This window comes from Zeus faber (assembly GCF_960531495.2).
Source record: "Zeus faber genome assembly, chromosome: 8".
Lineage (NCBI taxonomy): Eukaryota > Metazoa > Chordata > Actinopteri > Zeiformes > Zeidae > Zeus > Zeus faber.
Window position 1 is genome coordinate 11127666 of NC_137195.1, and position 17500 is coordinate 11145165.

The 17500-nt window shown below is 44.4% G+C and overlaps 3 protein-coding genes across 6 annotated transcripts in view; all 3 read right to left on the reverse strand.

The window, feature by feature from the left end:
• Nucleotides 1–5039, reverse strand: part of kif13a (kinesin family member 13A) — a 42003-nt gene extending 36964 nt beyond the window's left edge. For all 4 annotated transcript variants that reach the window (XM_080005308.1, XM_080005307.1, XM_080005306.1 and 1 more), the window contains exons 1-2: nt 4627–5039; nt 4176–4266 (exon numbers count right to left, since the gene is read on the reverse strand). In XM_080005308.1, the coding sequence (XP_079861434.1) occupies nt 4176–4266; nt 4627–4681 (146 nt within the window). In that variant the 5' untranslated portion in view covers nt 4682–5039. The remainder of the gene's footprint in view (nt 1–4175; nt 4267–4626) is intronic.
• A 976-nt stretch (nt 5040–6015) lies between these two features.
• On the reverse strand, nt 6016–7496 carry LOC307233755 (E3 ubiquitin-protein ligase NHLRC1-like). The gene has a single exon (XM_080005165.1). The coding sequence runs from the start codon at nt 7397–7399 to the stop codon at nt 6158–6160; it is 1242 nt and encodes a 413-aa protein (XP_079861291.1). The 5' UTR covers nt 7400–7496; the 3' UTR covers nt 6016–6157.
• Nucleotides 7497–8057: 561 nt separating this feature from the next.
• ptdss1a (phosphatidylserine synthase 1a) overlaps nt 8058–17500 on the reverse strand; it is a gene marked incomplete at its 5' end in the record, with an annotated part of 10476 nt that continues 1033 nt past the window's right edge. The window contains 11 exons of the mRNA XM_080006021.1: nt 8058–9786; nt 10420–10486; nt 10912–10980; nt 11164–11263; nt 11711–11776; nt 14497–14609; nt 15439–15580; nt 16175–16326; nt 16468–16626; nt 16967–17091; nt 17177–17221. Of these exons, the coding sequence (XP_079862147.1) occupies nt 9692–9786; nt 10420–10486; nt 10912–10980; nt 11164–11263; nt 11711–11776; nt 14497–14609; nt 15439–15580; nt 16175–16326; nt 16468–16626; nt 16967–17091; nt 17177–17221 (1133 nt within the window). The 3' untranslated portion in view covers nt 8058–9691. The remainder of the gene's footprint in view (nt 9787–10419; nt 10487–10911; nt 10981–11163; nt 11264–11710; nt 11777–14496; nt 14610–15438; nt 15581–16174; nt 16327–16467; nt 16627–16966; nt 17092–17176; nt 17222–17500) is intronic.

Sequence of the window (17500 nt, forward strand, 5' to 3'; positions counted from 1 at the left end):
CCCGGCGCAAACGGGACCGTCTTCCGAAAACATCCAAAACAGAGTGAGACGGCGACGACCGTGTCCACTCGTCACTTTCGTTCGGCAGGAAATGTCTTGTCAACATCCAAGTATCATGGGCCACATATATATATATTTATATATATATATATACTGTATATATATATATATATTATGTTCTGTATTTTATTTTTTTTTTCAGACTGTTAACTTTTTTTTCAACGCACCAATCCGCACCACGACACATTCCTTGTCGATGAAAATGCACTCGTACTAAACCGAGTCTGACTCTGATTCTGAAATACAGGCAGCCACATACTTTTTTATTCTAGAGAGCAGAACCAGCCGTTAACTTTCGTGGCTCCATTTTAAAATCCCCCTGTTCTCTATAACAACTTTATATTTCACCGACTTGACGCAGGGAAGCGCAATCCGAAACATATTCGCACGCGGTGACAGGTGGGATTTACAGCGGTGGAGGCGTCACAACTCCAATGTAAGCGAGAGAACAGTTAAATGGAGATCAAAAATAAATAAATAATACAAATAAAACAACCCCCCCCCCCGCCCCCGGGGCTCTCATTAGCCTTGTTGATAACAAATAGATAAGACGGCAAATTACAAGGCTGGTCACGGCCACTGTGTGTTATCAGATGGAGAGCTCCACTAAACACGGAGCCAGGCTCGACCCCGGGCCTGGCTCCACAACAGAAAAGAGATAAAAGCCGCGACTGTGAAATATCGACGTCTCCACGCTTCCCAATAACATGATTTGTGGACGTTGGCGTTGCCATTTGCAACCGTACTGCTGTGTCATGACTTCCTACGTGCAGGATATTTGCGATGAAACAGTCAGACAGCGGGGGGGGGGGGGGACACGTTTGGACACGTCTGGACGTTGCGCGGCCCCATTGTACGTCCTAAAAGGGTATTTCCCCGTCGTCACGCCACCACTGATCCAGCCAGACAGCAGCCTCAGGTATTCCTCCTCCTCCTCCTCCTCCTCCTCCTCCTCCTCCCAACCACCTTTCATTGTATCTAGATGTCTGAGGAGAGCTGCCAGGGGCTTGAAAACAAAAACCACCCCGAAAAAAAAAGAAGAAAAAAAAAAGAAAAAGAAAATCTCTCTTAGATTCACGTTTCAAATTAGTCCATTAGTGTCAGGTAAGATGAAACCCGAAGAAAAAAATGCGCGGGTGAAAAATATCTGCAACTCAAACCTGTTGCCCCGCGGTCATTGTTTCATCGGTGCGATACAGTTAATTTTTGCGATGGGGGAGGAAAAGAAAAGAAAGAAAGAAAGAAAGAAAGAAAGAAAGAAAGAGGCAAAGAAAGAGAGAAAGAAAGAAAGAGAGAAAGGAGGGAAGGGGCATTGTCACGGGTTAGAGGCGCCGTGCAGAGAACAAGGCTTATATCTCTAAGCCATCAAAGGGAAAGCCATATCGTTTCTTAACATTCTTGAAATAACTGGCAGGTTCACACGGCGCTGGCTGGCCCGCGCGGGGGATATCTTGAAAAAAAATGCACGCGTGAAGTAATTATACAGAACGCGGCTTTCTCCCGCGCGGTGCGGGCAGCATAAATTAAACATTGGGCATCGTGTCCCTTTCCTGCCTTTTATTACCTCCTGTGTCCACACAAACAGCCCAGAGCCAAACATCGTTCCATCATATTTCCTCTTCCTAAAGCATCGATCGTTTCCGGGGGAAACCGCGCCCGGGAGCGGCGCCCTGCCGCCATGCTGGGTGTGTTCCCGTACGCCCCGGGAGCCCGCGCCTTCTCGAACCCCAGACCCCGCCCAGGGGAGCGGGTGTCCTGAGGAGGCGGCCGTGGCGTCGGGGGGGGGGGGGGGGGGGCCTCAAAAAAAAGTCGGCGCCGCGCAGAAAAGGGGAGGGTCACGCGCGAGGCTCGAAAGGTGGCGCCGAAAACGGCTCGGGGGATTGTTTTGTGAGACGGCCTTCCGGCGTCGTGGGCACCTTGCGAGTGATTACGATTATCTATCACTTTGAACTGCACACGACGCGCCGGCGCGCCCTCGAATCCATTGACAAAGCGGACGCGGTGGTGGCGCTGTTAAAAAAAAAAAAAAAAAAAGGTGGGGCGGTGGAGGTGAGCGTAAGGGGTTTTTGTAAAAGATAAGGCCCCTCGTCTTGGTCCGCGAAGCAGGGGGCTCCAGCCTGACATGCAAACCTCCACTGGGAACACCACGTGACCTGAGGAATTTGGGATCTGTATATGAATTGCAAGTGAGCGGAGGAAGGGGGGGGGGGGAATGGAAAAGACCCCCGCCTCGACGGATGCCCCGACCCCGTGACGACGGCGGGGGTTTCTCGCGTTTTGGGGACTGGACCTCGCCCGCCGCGCTCGGCTCTCTGCTCCGTTGTCGGGACTCTCTGCTTTGCACCGACTGCGAGACGCTGAATCGTCTCGAAAAAAAAAAAAAGGGGCCGGAAATTGCCTAAAATACACAGTGAGTTAATGTGTCGGTCTCGGGCTCGTTCCAACTCCAGCGCTGCCCTGGAAGCCTCTCCCTCTCGGAGACTTTCCTTTTGTGCGCGGTGCGTCGGCTCTCACGGCTCAAAGCAAATCGTGTCCATAAACTATTTTTTTTTTTTTATGAGTGAGAGAACAAGGACAAAGAAGTGTCGGATTCGTTTTTCTTTGGGGGGGGGGGTTTCTCTCTCTCTCTCTCTCTCTCTCTCTCTCTCTCTCTCTCTCTCTCTCATCCCCTCAGTCCCCAAAGATTTCGGTCGCGCACGTGGGTAATCAGGCCGGGCCGCCTAATCGAGCGGAAAACAAGAGGGCGGCCGAACGAAAGGCGTCTGCGCGTTTTAATGAGCGGAATATCATGTCGCAAACGGCGCCGTATTAAGTGAACGTCCGCTTCGCGACGTCCGACCGCGAAAGAGGCCGTCCCGCGCGGGGTCACTTTGTCAACTTTGTCGTCGTTCCCTCCTTTCCCGCGCCGCGCCCGGGGCTCTGGGGAGGGGGGTCCGTCCTCGACTGCGCTGGGAACTTTCTTTGGAAGCGCCCTGGCCGCTCCCGTGCCAGCGCCGCAGAGACCGGGGACACTGTGCGATGGGACGGGGGAGACGCCTTGCCTTGCCCTTTTCCTATCTGACTTGTGTGAAAAGATCCTGTTTCGTACTGACACCGCTTGTTTTTCGCAGTCAGAATAGTCCCTCCCTGCGCTGGAATAACAGCCAGAAGACAATTTCAACGGTGGCGCCCACGGAGTGTGCAACTGAGGAGGCTGCGGCCTCCCCCTTCCCCTCGGTGTCAGCCGTACAACCTGCCTCCGTGCCCGTTCGAAAAAGCCAAAAAAGAAAGTGTCCATATTGTACTCCCCCCGAAGGCCCCGGTGTTCAGGGGTCAGGTGAAAGACAATAATGAGGCGGCGTAATATGGGAGGAGCAAGAGCGTGGCCCAGCACCCAGACGGGGTCACCGGATCAGGTGGCGGCGACCACTGGGCAGGGTGGTCCTCACCGACTCGTAGTAAAAGTGCGCCGGTGGGAAAACATTCCAGGGCGTCCACGGATGACCACAACTGAAAACGTTATTCTCATTCGGCAGCGAGGAAAGCTTCGGTCGGACCCGATTCCCTTCAGCCACTTTGTAATGTCAGTCATTTGAGCCGGCCTGTGGAGGGGCAAATTATTGGGTTGGCGCTATAATAGGGACTAACTTTGCTTCGCTAATGCTATTGCGTTACGGCCCGGGTAAAATAATGCTATTGCAGGGATCAATGCGGCGGTGTGGCGGGGCGGGGCGGGGCTTAGGGTAGTGGAAGTGTCACCTGTCCATTCTTCACATGATGATATTTAACTGACCGGGACGAGCCTTTTCCCGACATTCCGAGGGATCCAAGCCCCGCTCCTGAAATCCCCTGGTGCATTAAAATAAAAAAATTAATAAAAAAACACCGAGCCCGGTGCAGGGAGGAGAGGGCTCCCTCTTCCCATCACACACACACACACACACACACACACACACACACACACACACACAACCCTCTCTCCCAGAAGAGCTGGCATGGCCTTCACACACGCACGCACACACGCACACACTTTACCGCACTGTGGTGGCTTGTTGGAGATGTTCCCAGTTCCCACATGCGCTCACAGAAACACGGACATATATTGGAAAACAATCAAACTGTTTGTATTTATTTACCTGTTTTCTCCCTTGGAGTTGGAGGGCGGAGGGTGCAGCACGGCCTGGTTGTCCTCCATGTCCACCACACATTTTGTGTTCAACTCCCTTTCTGCACAGACAAACCGTGTTGCAAAAGTAACGAGGTGTGTGCGTGTGTGTGTGTGTGTGTGTGAGTGTGTGTGTGTGTGTGTGTGCGCGCGCGCTCCGTGCGTGCGTGCGTGCGTGCGCCCAAGTCATTATTATGTAACCCTTATTTTAACCTTCTTTGCAGCACTTATTTATCACTACAGTACATACGCGCCTCGCATTTAGGGGCAAAGGCGTTTAAAAAAAAAAAAACCCCAAAAAAAACAAAAACCCTCTGCGCCCCCCCCCCCAAAAAAAAAAACAAAAAAAAAACTTTCCGCCAGACACTTTGAAAAGGCTTTTGGAAAAGTCAAAAAGATGGGGAAAGAAACGCGCCTCTTACCTCTGCGGTTCATGGGCCGGACTCTCACCGCGACTTTCACCTTGGTATCCGACATTTTCGTCCACTTTTCGCCTCGTTATCCCCACCCCGTCTCGGTGTGCAGTGCGGCCGCGGTCAGCGGGTCCCCCCACCACCCCACCCACCCCCCGGGTAAATAAACGCACAGCGCTCCGGATCACACGGCCCCGATCCGGTGCGAGCCGCGGGGGAAAGGGTGAACATTCGCGAAGATAAGAACATCCATGGTCTTTTTTTTTTTTTTTTTTTTTTTTTTTTTTAATGGTTGCCGTTGTTGTTGGTATCTTCTCGTTATATCCACGGGCGTCGTCGGCTTGTTCTCGGGCAGATCGGACCCGCCGCTCCGGCTCCAGACAGCATCCCACCCGCCATCTTTCCACCGGGAGCTCCGCTGTGTCCTGCCCACCGGAGAGCGTGTCAGAGGTGGGGGCAGAGAGGGGATTTCTCTGGGTGTGGTGGGGGTGGGGAGGGGGACCCACGAACGGACGGACGGGGGAGATGATGGAGAAACGAGGAAACTGGAGGAAACTGCACTGTGGTGATTTGTAATTGTTTATTGTTATTATTATTATTGGTATTATTAGTATTATTAGAAGTATTTCTGATTCTGATTTTACCATTTATATTATTATAATTACTGTTGTTATGATTATCTTTATTACTCTTATTATTATTACTGTTATTATTATTATTATTATTGTTATTATTACCATCTTTATTATTATAATAACTGCTGTAATTGTATTATTATAACCATTATTATTATTATTACTACTACTGTTATTATTATTATTATTATTATTTTATTATTATTATTATTATTATTATTATTATTGCCATTGTCATGTTAATTGTAATGTTTTTTTTATTTTATCTTATATAAGTTTATTTAATTATTGTTTTTTAATTTTTAATTAATAATTTCAGTTACAATATCTTCACAACAGGGGGGAGGGAGGAGGGGTAACAGTACGGTGCAGAGGTGCTAAAATATACAATATAATTACTCCATCATTCTCTTTCCCTTTCCCATTTTTCCTCTTCTGTTTCAGACAAAAGGAAAGCAGACAATGGATTTTGTATATGTTGAATTTGTGCATTCGTATTTGTAGGTAATGTGCCCTGTCTAATGACTTCACTTCATTGTATTTTGCTTCCCTCTGTTCTCTCACTATTATTCTGTGATGTATTCAGTTTGTCATAATTGTCATTTGTGTTCCAATAAGCAGCCTTAACTTGGATGCATACTATATTCAATGTTTGATATGCTCAAATAAAACAACAAAAATATTGAAATAATATTTTTAATGTGTGGTTTTAGACAGAAAGATGAGCATGTCACATAAAAAACCCACATGATACAGTACAGTACCTAATATCAGAATTGAGCATTGATCATTTGTGTAGTCAAGTAATGTCACATTTTATGACAACATACATAACTTAATTTCATGATGTAGGAAACAAAACTTTTTACTGGTGGAATGGAGACCCAAAATTCATCCATATAATATTATATCATAACCTGGGATTTTGAGGAATAAATCTTCACAGTGTGGTCTCCACTGTCTAAAACGATGAGTGTGTTGCTCTTGGCTGCAGACAATGCAACTGGGTGGACGAGGTGTTCTCCTACGAGGGGAGTTAAGGCTGGGCCATTCTGCAGCTTCCCCAAACCCCATATCATGCCCTGCATGGAGTCAACGATAATCAGATTTTCATTTTGGTCGAAAGCCACTCCAGACATGGTCAACCTGATCGCAGACCCCAGAGACAGGCTGAAACTGTCTATCTGGTGAAGGAGCTTGAAGTCTTTCCCAAACACTCTCAATCTTGTAGGATGGTGATTCCCAGATGGTGTGCCATCAAAGAGATGTTCGACCACTGCTATGTTGCCTTGCACGTGGCAGCAGGCCACAGCTCTGGGATGCTGTAGGTCAGTTATGGGCGTTTGGTGCGTCAGAATGACACCGCGGGTATAGTCCACACTGACCCGGGAGAGGGTTCCAGCCTGGACATCTGAGATGAGGATGTTCCCGTGGCCATCTATGTCCACACCCCACGGCAGCTGGAGAGGGCCTTTCACTGTTAACACGTGACTTCCCCTGGAGGCGAAAACCTTCACGGATTTGTCCCCTGCATCAGTCACCACTACATGGCCGCTGGGAGACACGGCCACGTCCAGTGGGTAACAGATCTCCGCCTGTTCTCTGCCTCTCCGTCCAAAACTGTGGAGCTTCTTGCCTTGAGAACTGAAGACCATCACCCGCTTGTCTCCATCGTGCACCACCACTATTGTTCCCGAGGAACCGAACACAGCTATTCCAGTGGGGTTCACCAGTGTCCCCCATGCACCAAATGCGGAGACGAGCTGCGGAGGCCCATAACTGTGACACTCACCCGAGTCTCTTTTCTTCTCCGCCTTTGCCCCGAGAGGAACGAGGGAACCGGGACTCTGGCACAGCAACAGGTCATGGAGGTCAGTGAGCGCCTGGCAGTGGGAGGTGCTGTCAACATTGCACAGCTGTCGGCAGAACGGGCACTCCAGCTTCTTGAGGACGGGGTGGGACAAAGCCCTGACACATTCCAGACACAGGACATGTCCGCAGGAAAGGTTCTGAGGTCTGTGTTCACTCTGCCGTGTGCTGAACCTCTCGAAGCACACTTTGCACTCCAGCAAGTTGATCTGGATCTCTCTCAGGATCCTCTCAGGTCTCAGGCTGCCAGGACTTGGGGAACAAGGAGTCTCATTCATGACTGAAAAATCCTGAAAATCCTTTTTCTTAACAACGCGTTAAAAAAGAAAGGAAAGGGTAGAGCGGTAGTGAGAAGGAAAAACAGTAATATACACAAACAGGACCACCATCTTTGACAACAGCCTCAGCTATAGCAGGCCCGCACGGTCATGTGACTTGTTCAGTCTGCACAAAAAGGTTCTTTGCTGCCCTCATTTGGAAGCGGGGGATACACACAAGTAGCAGGAGACACAACAAAAATACCAGGGGTTAATTTAGGCTTTCAGCACAGTTTGTGCAACAATCAGCGAGTGAGTCAGTGAGTGATTTGAAAGTGGAAACAACGTGAAGATGACGCCGTGATTGCTATAATTTCCAAGGTAATAGTTTCTGGAAATATCTAATATCTATTTCTGTCCGTCAGTTCCTTGGTGTGCAGACAGAGTGAAATGTGATCCTGTAGAAACAAGAAGGGCAGCGCTTGAGTCAGCCGATTCCTCCCTCCACTGCTGCAGCGCTGCTCTCTGCAGAGGTCAAACAAGGTGATCCACCACTTCCTACTGTGACGTACACCATACAAGCAATATGGTAGTACTATGTGACGTAACCCACGGGCGCATTTTAGCATAGGCACGCCTACCAACAAAAATAAACGTTGAATAATGAAGGCCAAAGGACTTTAAGAGGAAATGTAAAACTTTAATGGTTCTAGAATTCACAGTGAAAGAAAGAACACAAGTCATCCAAACAAGTCTGTTTTGGCAAGTGACGGTGTAAATCCAGAGATTGTACCATTACATTGTGTAGCGAGGGAGCGTGGTCCTTTTCTTCAAGAACGTCAAGATTGTCTGCTTTCATGCGAGGGACATATTTTGTGCCAAAAGGTGATACTGATGAAATTAGAATATCTTTCATCCTCGTCGAAGTACTCATTTTGAGAGAACACAAATAACACGCAACACAAACGTAGATGTCACACAGAGTGTAAGGAATCAAAAGAGAACATGCAGGCACGAGGGGTGAATGTTACAAAGACAGTGAAAGACAAAATCTTGTTGTTTTTTTTCCTTTTTTAAATACTGGCTCATGGTGTGCTGGGTGACACTACGATCATTGGACCACAGTCCTAACATGTTCATTTGGACTGATTTGACACATAGCCATGCAAATGCAATGTACTGTAGGCAATTAGGATATCCATATATACACAGTAAAAGAAGCTGCACAAACAAAAAGGTACAGCTTGAAGACATGCAGAAATATGGATGATTGCTCTGAATTATTAGTACAGTAAAAAAACAACAAAAAAACAAAACATAGCAGCCACAGGTGTACAGGGAGAGTAAATCCACTCAAGGTCACAATCAATCACATAAATTATTCAAAACAATACAAATGAAATGTACAGTATCTGCGATACAACAGAACTTAGCTGCTCAAGTGGAGCGTATAGGAAATCTTAAAAAAAAAAAAAAAGAAGAAATAAAAGTGCTTCAACTGTGTGCTTTGCTTAAATCCAGGCCAAACACAAACCTCTGAATCATCAATCATTCTATACTAAAGCTGGTTTGTATTAGACCTCTGTTGACATTCCACTCATTGTTCAAGTCCTAAAAGCGAGGAAAAAATAATAATGAAAAACCAAAAATGGTAGATGTGAAAAATGTACGGGTAATTAGTAGATGAATGACCATATTGACAACATTGACCATATACACTCTGAGAGAAGAAACAGCCTTTCGGTGCTATATAGACAAAGGCTTAAATTCTGCAATATATTCTGTTAGGGGTTTTTTAAATATTAAAATGGTTAAAACCCAATTACTTACAGTAGTTTGAAGATTACAGGACTTATGACAACTATAAACCAATTGGGTTTATATTAACCATAAATTATATATTTTAATATCATATAGATAGATGTGACCAAGCTGTCGATTCTTGGATGAACAATACTGTATTGCCATCTCTGACACACACAGACAGACAGACACACACACATACACGTGTGTGTAGATGCCATTGTGACTACCTCACACAAATAGCCATCTGCACCTGGAGTCCTTCAGTCTTTCAATACTCTTTGAAATGCTGCATGGACCGCTCATCCATCTATCTATCCATCCATCTATCTATCTATCCCACTTCTCCTTCATTCCCACTACTCCTGCTCCCACATTTATAGGCTGAAGGCCCCCCCCCCTCTATAAATGAAACGCGCCAGGAAGCGATCACATCATCTTCCACTCATCGTGACCTCATCCTTCCTCTTCCTGCTCCTCAGTGGATGTTCCAGGAGAGGCTGTGGTCCCTCACTGGCTCTCCAGACCGTTGGTGGGTTTGTTCGCTCCCCAGCTCTTTCCTCGGTGTCTAATCACGGGGCTGTCGCTGTCTCCGTCCGTGTCTCCTGAAAGGCCGAGGTACACAGGGTCATTTTCAGAGTCATTAGCGAACTATAAGATTATTCATTTCCGACCAGTAATTCGAAAAATTATTTTGCTGAGTAATGGCTGGGACCCTTCAATGTCTCATTCTAAATTGACGACCCACAACTGGAAGAATATATTTGAGATATTTAGTGTTACTAAAGGAAAACTCAAATTTTTTACCCTAACCTTTCTTTGCTACTCAATGGGAGTCAACCTAAGTGACTGGGATCTGAATCTTTTTTAATCAATCCAGTATTGGGAGAAAAGCTTCTTAGCTCTGATCGAATGTCTTATATGTAAAAATATGTTAATGTAAAGCACTTTGAATTGTGTGTGTGTATGCGATATGCTATACAAATGAATAAGCCTTTTCTTACACATGTTGAAGTGACAAAAAGGCATGATTCCACCAATTTCCGAGTAATTCATGTCTAAAAGGTTGACACGACTACTAGGGGGCAGCCTTTTCATTGGAAAACTGTATAGTAAAAAAACCCACACATCACAACCAGGATGTGAACTTTTTTTTTTTTTTTTTCCCTTTCCTTTTTTAAGTGATCTTATTGTTCCCCTGTATATAATTTACAAGGATTAAAAACTGAAAACCTTACCGTTAAATTCGTATGGGACATGGTCATCAGATTCTGTGTAGTTGCTGTCCTCGCATTCTGAGAGGCTCTGCAAGGGGAGCGATGGTTGAGACACATGACACGCATTCCATTAATATACATAGAACTGCGAACATACAGACGCAGCAGGCTCGGAAATGGTACGTGGGTTACTGGGATCGTAGGAAACGCTGGTGGGAAAGAACTGACAAGTTTATATCAATTGAGCAATGTAGATATTCATTAAAGCCAGTTTTCTTAACAGTGACATTGGGCAGTGCCTTCAAGCCCTACCCAACATCAGCTTCCATTAGGACAACTGCTCTGCAATGGAAATCAGATGTATGGCTGAAAAGCATTCAAGAGCATACAAAAAGCAACTGGTGTCAAAACGTTTGGTTTGTTTTCTTGCTTATGTCTCTGAGGGGAGAAGAGACTTTAGAAATCCCCAAGGACGACAAATTAAGTAAAGCTAATAATAACTCATACACACACCTTGTCCCTGGGACCGTAGATTTCTGCGTACCACACCATTCCATACAGGCACAGGAATGTAATGAAGGCCTGAAAAACAGATTCATTACAAGAGAAATCACTGAATGTGAGAAGTGACACTGCACTTTAAGCAGCAACTTTGAGTTAAGGCAATTTGATTTATTTGCACGTTAATATAACAATAATTGGAGCACTTATAACACAAGCGTAGTTGCATGTATGCATATTGACCATATTCATGTCTTTTCTCACCACACATAAGAGCCAAAGGATCACATAGAGGATCTGCGTCTTGGAGAACAGGTCCTGCCCAAACTTCACACACGCCAAGGCCTCCAGGAAAGCTATAGCCCTGTATAGGTATTAAACATCTATTTGTATTTTATATTTTTACTTTTTATGAATGTTGAATTGGTGAAATATTTTCCCTAAATGGCAAAAGAAGTAAAAAATCATTTTGGAAGTTGCATTTAAAGGGGCAGTGTATAGAACTTAGTGGCATCTAGCGGTGAGGTTGCAGATCACAACCAACTGAATACCCCTCCCCATGGCGGTGCAACATGCCGGCCTGCGTGGAAGGGGACCCCCCTCCCTATGTACTGTAGATACAGTATAAACGACTCACTCTAAAGTAACGCAAACATGATTCTTATTTTCATGGGATTATACATTAATTGAAACATACTTCACACACTCTGCACCTTTAAAAGAAAATAAGGCCATTGGAAATGTAAACCAAATCCAGTTACTGCTTCAACCCCCCTGGCAGATCAATTGACCTCTTGTAGGGTTTCCTTACCCAAACACCCAGCACTGGGTTCCAACTCTCTTGCACTGTGTATCTGTCAGGTAAGCGTAATATTGCCTGTAGAAAAAGGAGAACAGTTCATGTGATTATAGACCGAGTGAAATTGGTAATCTTGTCACTTTAAATAATATAAATGAAAATTTAATTTTAATTTTGATTACTTTCCATATTTCAAATAGTCTTAAGAGCTGTTTTTTGGAGATGTACGTGAAAATGTGATCTAGGTTCAAGCGGCAGAGTCCATCCGTTGGTTTGAGTGACAGATGGACGCAGCTGTTGCTATGGAGACACGTTAGGTCTATTGAACAAGGCAATAGATACCAGTTTTTATTATCAACAGAAGCCACTATTTGCTCTCATTGGTGACAACAGATTTGGACTGTAACGTCCGGACTGAATGGTTAATATTTAACGAATTGAGTGATTAGCACTTAAAGCATCAGTCATAATAAACTCAGCAGCTACTGTGAAATGCCAATAAAAGTGGGACAATTATCACAGATAAAATAATAATAAAATAGAAATAAAGAAGAATAAAAAAAATAATGCTGGCAATGAGCATTTTGACCAAAATGACTACACAGCGGAGACCATATACACCGCGTTCTAAATGATTATGCAAATGATATTTTTCTCTGATATTCATGCAAATGACAGTCAGTATAATTTTCAAGTCATGAACCGTTCGGGTATAATTCAAATGTTATTGAACAAACCTCCCAATGATACAGTATTTTTTTCAAAAATAAAAAACTCAAAATGCACTGTTCCAAATTATTATGCACAACAGAGTTTCAAAACATTTTATAGGTTGTAAAGAACTGAAAATGGTCATTTGTTGAATTTGCAGCATTAGGAGGTCATATTTACTGAAATCAAAAGCTATTTCAATCAAAAACATCTTAACAGGCCAAGTTCCATGTAAACATAGGAGCCTTCTTTGATATCACCTTCACAATTCTTGCATCCATTGAACTTGTGAGTTTTTGGAGAGTTTCTGCTTGAATTTCTTTGCAGAAAGTCAGAATAGCCTCCCAGAGCTGCTGTTTTGATGCCAACTGCCTCCACCCTCATAGATCTTTTGCTTGAGGATGCTCCAAAGGTTCTCAATTGGGTTGAGGTCAGGGGAGGATGAGGGCCACACCATGAGTTTCTCTCCTTTTATGCCCATAGCAGCCGATGACAGAGTTATTCTTTGCAGCATGAGATGGTGCATTGTCATGCATGAAGATGATTTAGTTACGGAAGGCACGGTTCTTCTTTTTGTACCATGGAAGAAAGTGCTCAGTCACTAACTATATACTTTGCCGAGGTCATTTTCACACCTTCAGGGACCCTAAAGGGGCCCACCAGCTCTCTCCTCATGATTCCGGCCCAAAACATGACTCCAACGCCTCCTTGCTGATGTCGCAGCCTTGTTGGGACATGGTGGCCATCCACTGCTTGTGAGCATTGGTTAGGGGTGGCCCAATAGTAGGTTTATGCACAGCTGCAAGCCTCTGGAGGATCCTACACCTTGAGGTTCACAGACTCCAGAGGCACCAGCAGCTTCAAATACCTGTTTGCTGCTTTGTAATGGCTTTTTAGCAGCTGCTCTCTTAATCCCATGAATTTGTCTGGCAGAAACCTTCCTCATTCTGCCTTTATCTGCACCAACCCGTCTGTGCTCTGAATCAGCCACAAATCTCTTCACAGTACGATGATCACGCTTAAGTTTTCGTGAAATATCTAATGTGTTCATACCTTGTCCAAGGCGTTGCACTATTTGAGGCTTTTCAGCAGCAGAGATCCTTTTTCTTTCCTATATTGCTTGAAGCCTGTGGCTGCTTAATAATGTGGAACGTCCTTCTCAAGTAGTTTTCCTTTAATTGGCTCACCTGGCAAACTAATTATCACAGGTGTCTGAGATTGATTTCAGTGATCCAAAGAGCCCTGAGACACAAAACCATCCATGAGTTTAATTGAAAAACAAAAAATGTAATGTTTATGACATTTAAATCTAATTTGCATAATCATTTGGAACGCGGTATAAGGAGCACATGTATATTAGGGTTGGACAATATGGTCAAAAATGTTATTTTTTTATTATTATTATTATTATTATTATTATTATTATTATTATTATTATTAATAATAATAATAATAATAATACTCAATTTACAGTTTTGAAGTGTATTTTCATGGCTTTACGTTAAACACTGAATAAATAAAATAAATATGTAAACAAAAGAGATAAATAAAAGAGACACTATATATTATACACATTTAAATATATAACATAATTATCACTGTGGTTTGAGAACACTCCGAAAAGTTCCCGAATCTGCACACTGTGATTATTCGCGTGGACGTTCGACCAGATGCCACTGAAAATCACTCTTTATGGGATTCAGACACGGAAACCTCTGGAGAACTGTCCTTTCGTTCAACTAAAAATGTTTGTTTCTCCGCTGTACAATTGTCTGTTTGTGTCGTGTCTTTGTAGGTAGAGGAAAACGTCCACAAACTGTACCGAAAATAAATGCCATAAATGTACCATTGTCATCGTTGAAGACTTTTTCGTGAAAATTATCTAGATCGATTTATCGCCCAGCCCTAATGTATATCAATTTTCCCAAAATATTTTTGACTTCACTGGGACTTTAAAATCTTCAGGCGGCCCCTAGTTACCTTTTTCTCCGCAAAAGGCGGAACATATCAATATACGGATTTTGAATGTGTAAATTCATGTGAGATTTACTACAGTTTTCAATTGTGTGAATGACTGCAGCTCTCACCTCACTGTCGGAGCCGTGATGATGCCAATGAACAGAATCCGACACCAGCTCAGCGCGTGACACGCGGGAAAGACAAATATGTGCTTCAGGAAAAATGTGTTCAACTCTGTTAACTGGACGCAAGGGGGAAGAAAAAAACAAAACAAAAGAGAATGGAGGTTATTGTGTGAAATACGTATGTCATAGGTGAATTAAGTTCTTAACACATGTAGACAGACGTCAACTCTAGTTGCATTTGTTTTGCAAGCTCCCCTTGAAACGACTTCCAAAGCCATTTGCAGATGAAGGTCAATCACATGCAAAGACTCTTTTCGCAGAGCTGCGCTTATGTCACGCTTCAGTTATTGCACACTGGAAACTAATAAGTGTGCACTTTCAGGGTCAAGGGGTTCAGACCGCAGACCCACACCGTGTCAGAGTTCCTCCCATACACACGGAGGGATAATGCCGCCATCTCCTCAACTTACTCTCAATTAGTAATTACTATTTAAAGCCTCTGGAGTGTTGGGAAAGGCCTGAATGAGGGTGAGGACGGGACGATTTTTATTTCATTCTCACACAAAAAGTAAGACAAGCCGTAGCTTTCATCACCATGGCATCTGGTATGGAGGATGGGGAAGCGAGTAAAGTTTTGGCAAGCGCAACGCACCGGAGCTTGCCCAGTGTCTCAGTCCACGGCTCCCCTCTCAACCCATTAATTGCGCCCAAGTCGCCAGGCTTTGTCTCATTCGCTCATGGGATTAGCCTTTAACGTGGGGGCAGCGCGCTGACTCGTGTATGATGACACGCGGATTTATCGGAGGCGGGTTTTCCCCTTTCGACAGCGACGGGAAACGATCAGATTAGCAGAGGGCTTAACTGTGCAAGACACACCAGATCATCCCTGACTAGGCGGCGATTTAATCTCCGAGATGCCCAACAGAAGATTTGTCTCCGACCCACCTGCCAGATGATCATGAAGAGGTAGACGCCCATCACTCGCTGCAGCGAAGACTTGGGGTCGAGCCAGCGCACGTAGGTCCAGCTGGCCGGCGTGAACTGCAGCGCGGCTCTTTTTATCTTCCCTGTGGTGGTGTGGATGTCTCTGTACGGGGGCGGAAGGAAGGATGAGTCCAAAAAGGTAGTTACAGTTGTACAAAGAGGGTCATGCTAGTGCATCAAACGGGTGGATTGATATTGAAAGTACTCTCTAATATACTTTCAGTCTAGATCTATATTAGTATTCATTTCCAGGTTTGCCTGGGCATTGAGTCATTTAGTTCTACAGCACTTGAACAACGAGCCACATCATTAGATACCGCATAATAATAGGGGTGTTTAAAATAAAAACAGAGCTAAGTTAACATGGAAAATAATGTTTTTTTCCCCACTAGGCAGTGTTCTCATTTATCATTATCCGCTCACATTCTCGGTTCAGATAAGTCGATGATTTATCAAAAACCATCCAATTCAAAGTTTTAAGCCATATCAACAGAGAAACAGATTTAAAATGTAAAGCACGTCTTCCTTATCAAACCTGATACTAGATGTCATGTCACTAACAAAAGTTAATGTTCTTTCAAGATTATTCTCACACAAAGACAGCTGCGCTGTCATGTGAAATACATTTGGGTTGAAATAAATGGAAACTACAGGAAGTCACTTTCAAGTTTTACAGGCTGAGAAAGGCTGTAAGTACTTAATACTGGCCCAGTGGTAGGTCCTCATCTCCAGGAAGCGGCAGACAGTCATGCCTAACCAGATGCCTCCTCCGTTACACAGCAGGATGTCCAGGATCACCTGGTCCCACCAGCACTCAGCGAAGTTGGGAAGCAAATGCATGAAGAACAACTGCGTCCATGGGGAGAGACGACGGGTAGAATGCGTTAAATACATAAATTAAGATGGCATTACAATTATTTTCACGAGCCTGAATGTTGCTTTTATTGTCTTTATATTCATTATTTTCGTCCATGAGTGACAGCGGCATACCTCAGTGAGCTCCCAGGTGATACTGATGGTCCAGCAGAGGCCGTAGCTGCGGATGAGCAGGGCCTTCATGCCCCAGCCCCAAAAGTGGCTGAACGCAAAGATGTCAAAGTGGCTCAGGATCCTCTCCCAGGTGATCACATGGCAGTTCACGGCATACTCCTTTTTAAAAAAAAAAGAAAAAACATCAGAACCTTTTAGTTCAAAGTGGATTTTTGAGATTGACAGATAGATACTTGATTCATCCCTAGAGGGAAACTGAAACTTACGGCAGACCATATATCAGAACAAAAAACCCAATGAAAAACAAAAAAGAATTTGGAAAAATATTCCTTCATACAAAAAAAACAATAAACGCATTAATGCAATTATCATCTGTATCACACAACGCCGCCATTTTTGGCCATAGCCATGTCGTGGTTGAAACTTCTCTGAAGAGGAGTTGGTGATCGTACAACTATAAAAGAATCATCAAACCAACAACTTCCTCCATGTTACTGACCATGACATCCGCCTCCCGCTTGGCGTAGCGCAGGTTGGAGTCCAACCAGTACATGAGCTGCTTCACCTGCCCCCAGTTGAGGAAAATGATGAACACCAGGAAGAGGAAGTAGAGCACGCTGAGACCTGAAGAGGAGACGGAACATCAGGAACAATCAACATAAATATGAGCGTCAAACAAAAACAAACAAACATTAGAGCAGACCCTTACCAAACACCATGCGCCAGATAGCCGGGTGTGGTCTGGTAAACGGCCCTATAGGGAATCACAAAACGCAGGTTAATACAAGTCACTCATCACGCAGAAAACAAAAAGAAAAAGGCATAAACGGCGTCTCTGTTTGAAGACATACAGTACATACTGTTCAGTACACAAAGTACAGTCCATACTGTCCAGTAAAAAAAGTACAGTACATACAGTATAGCACATACAGTACATACTGTTCAGTACACACTGTACATACAGTACAGTACATACAGTCCAGTACATACAGTCCAGTATACACAGTACAGTACATACAGTACAGAAAATACT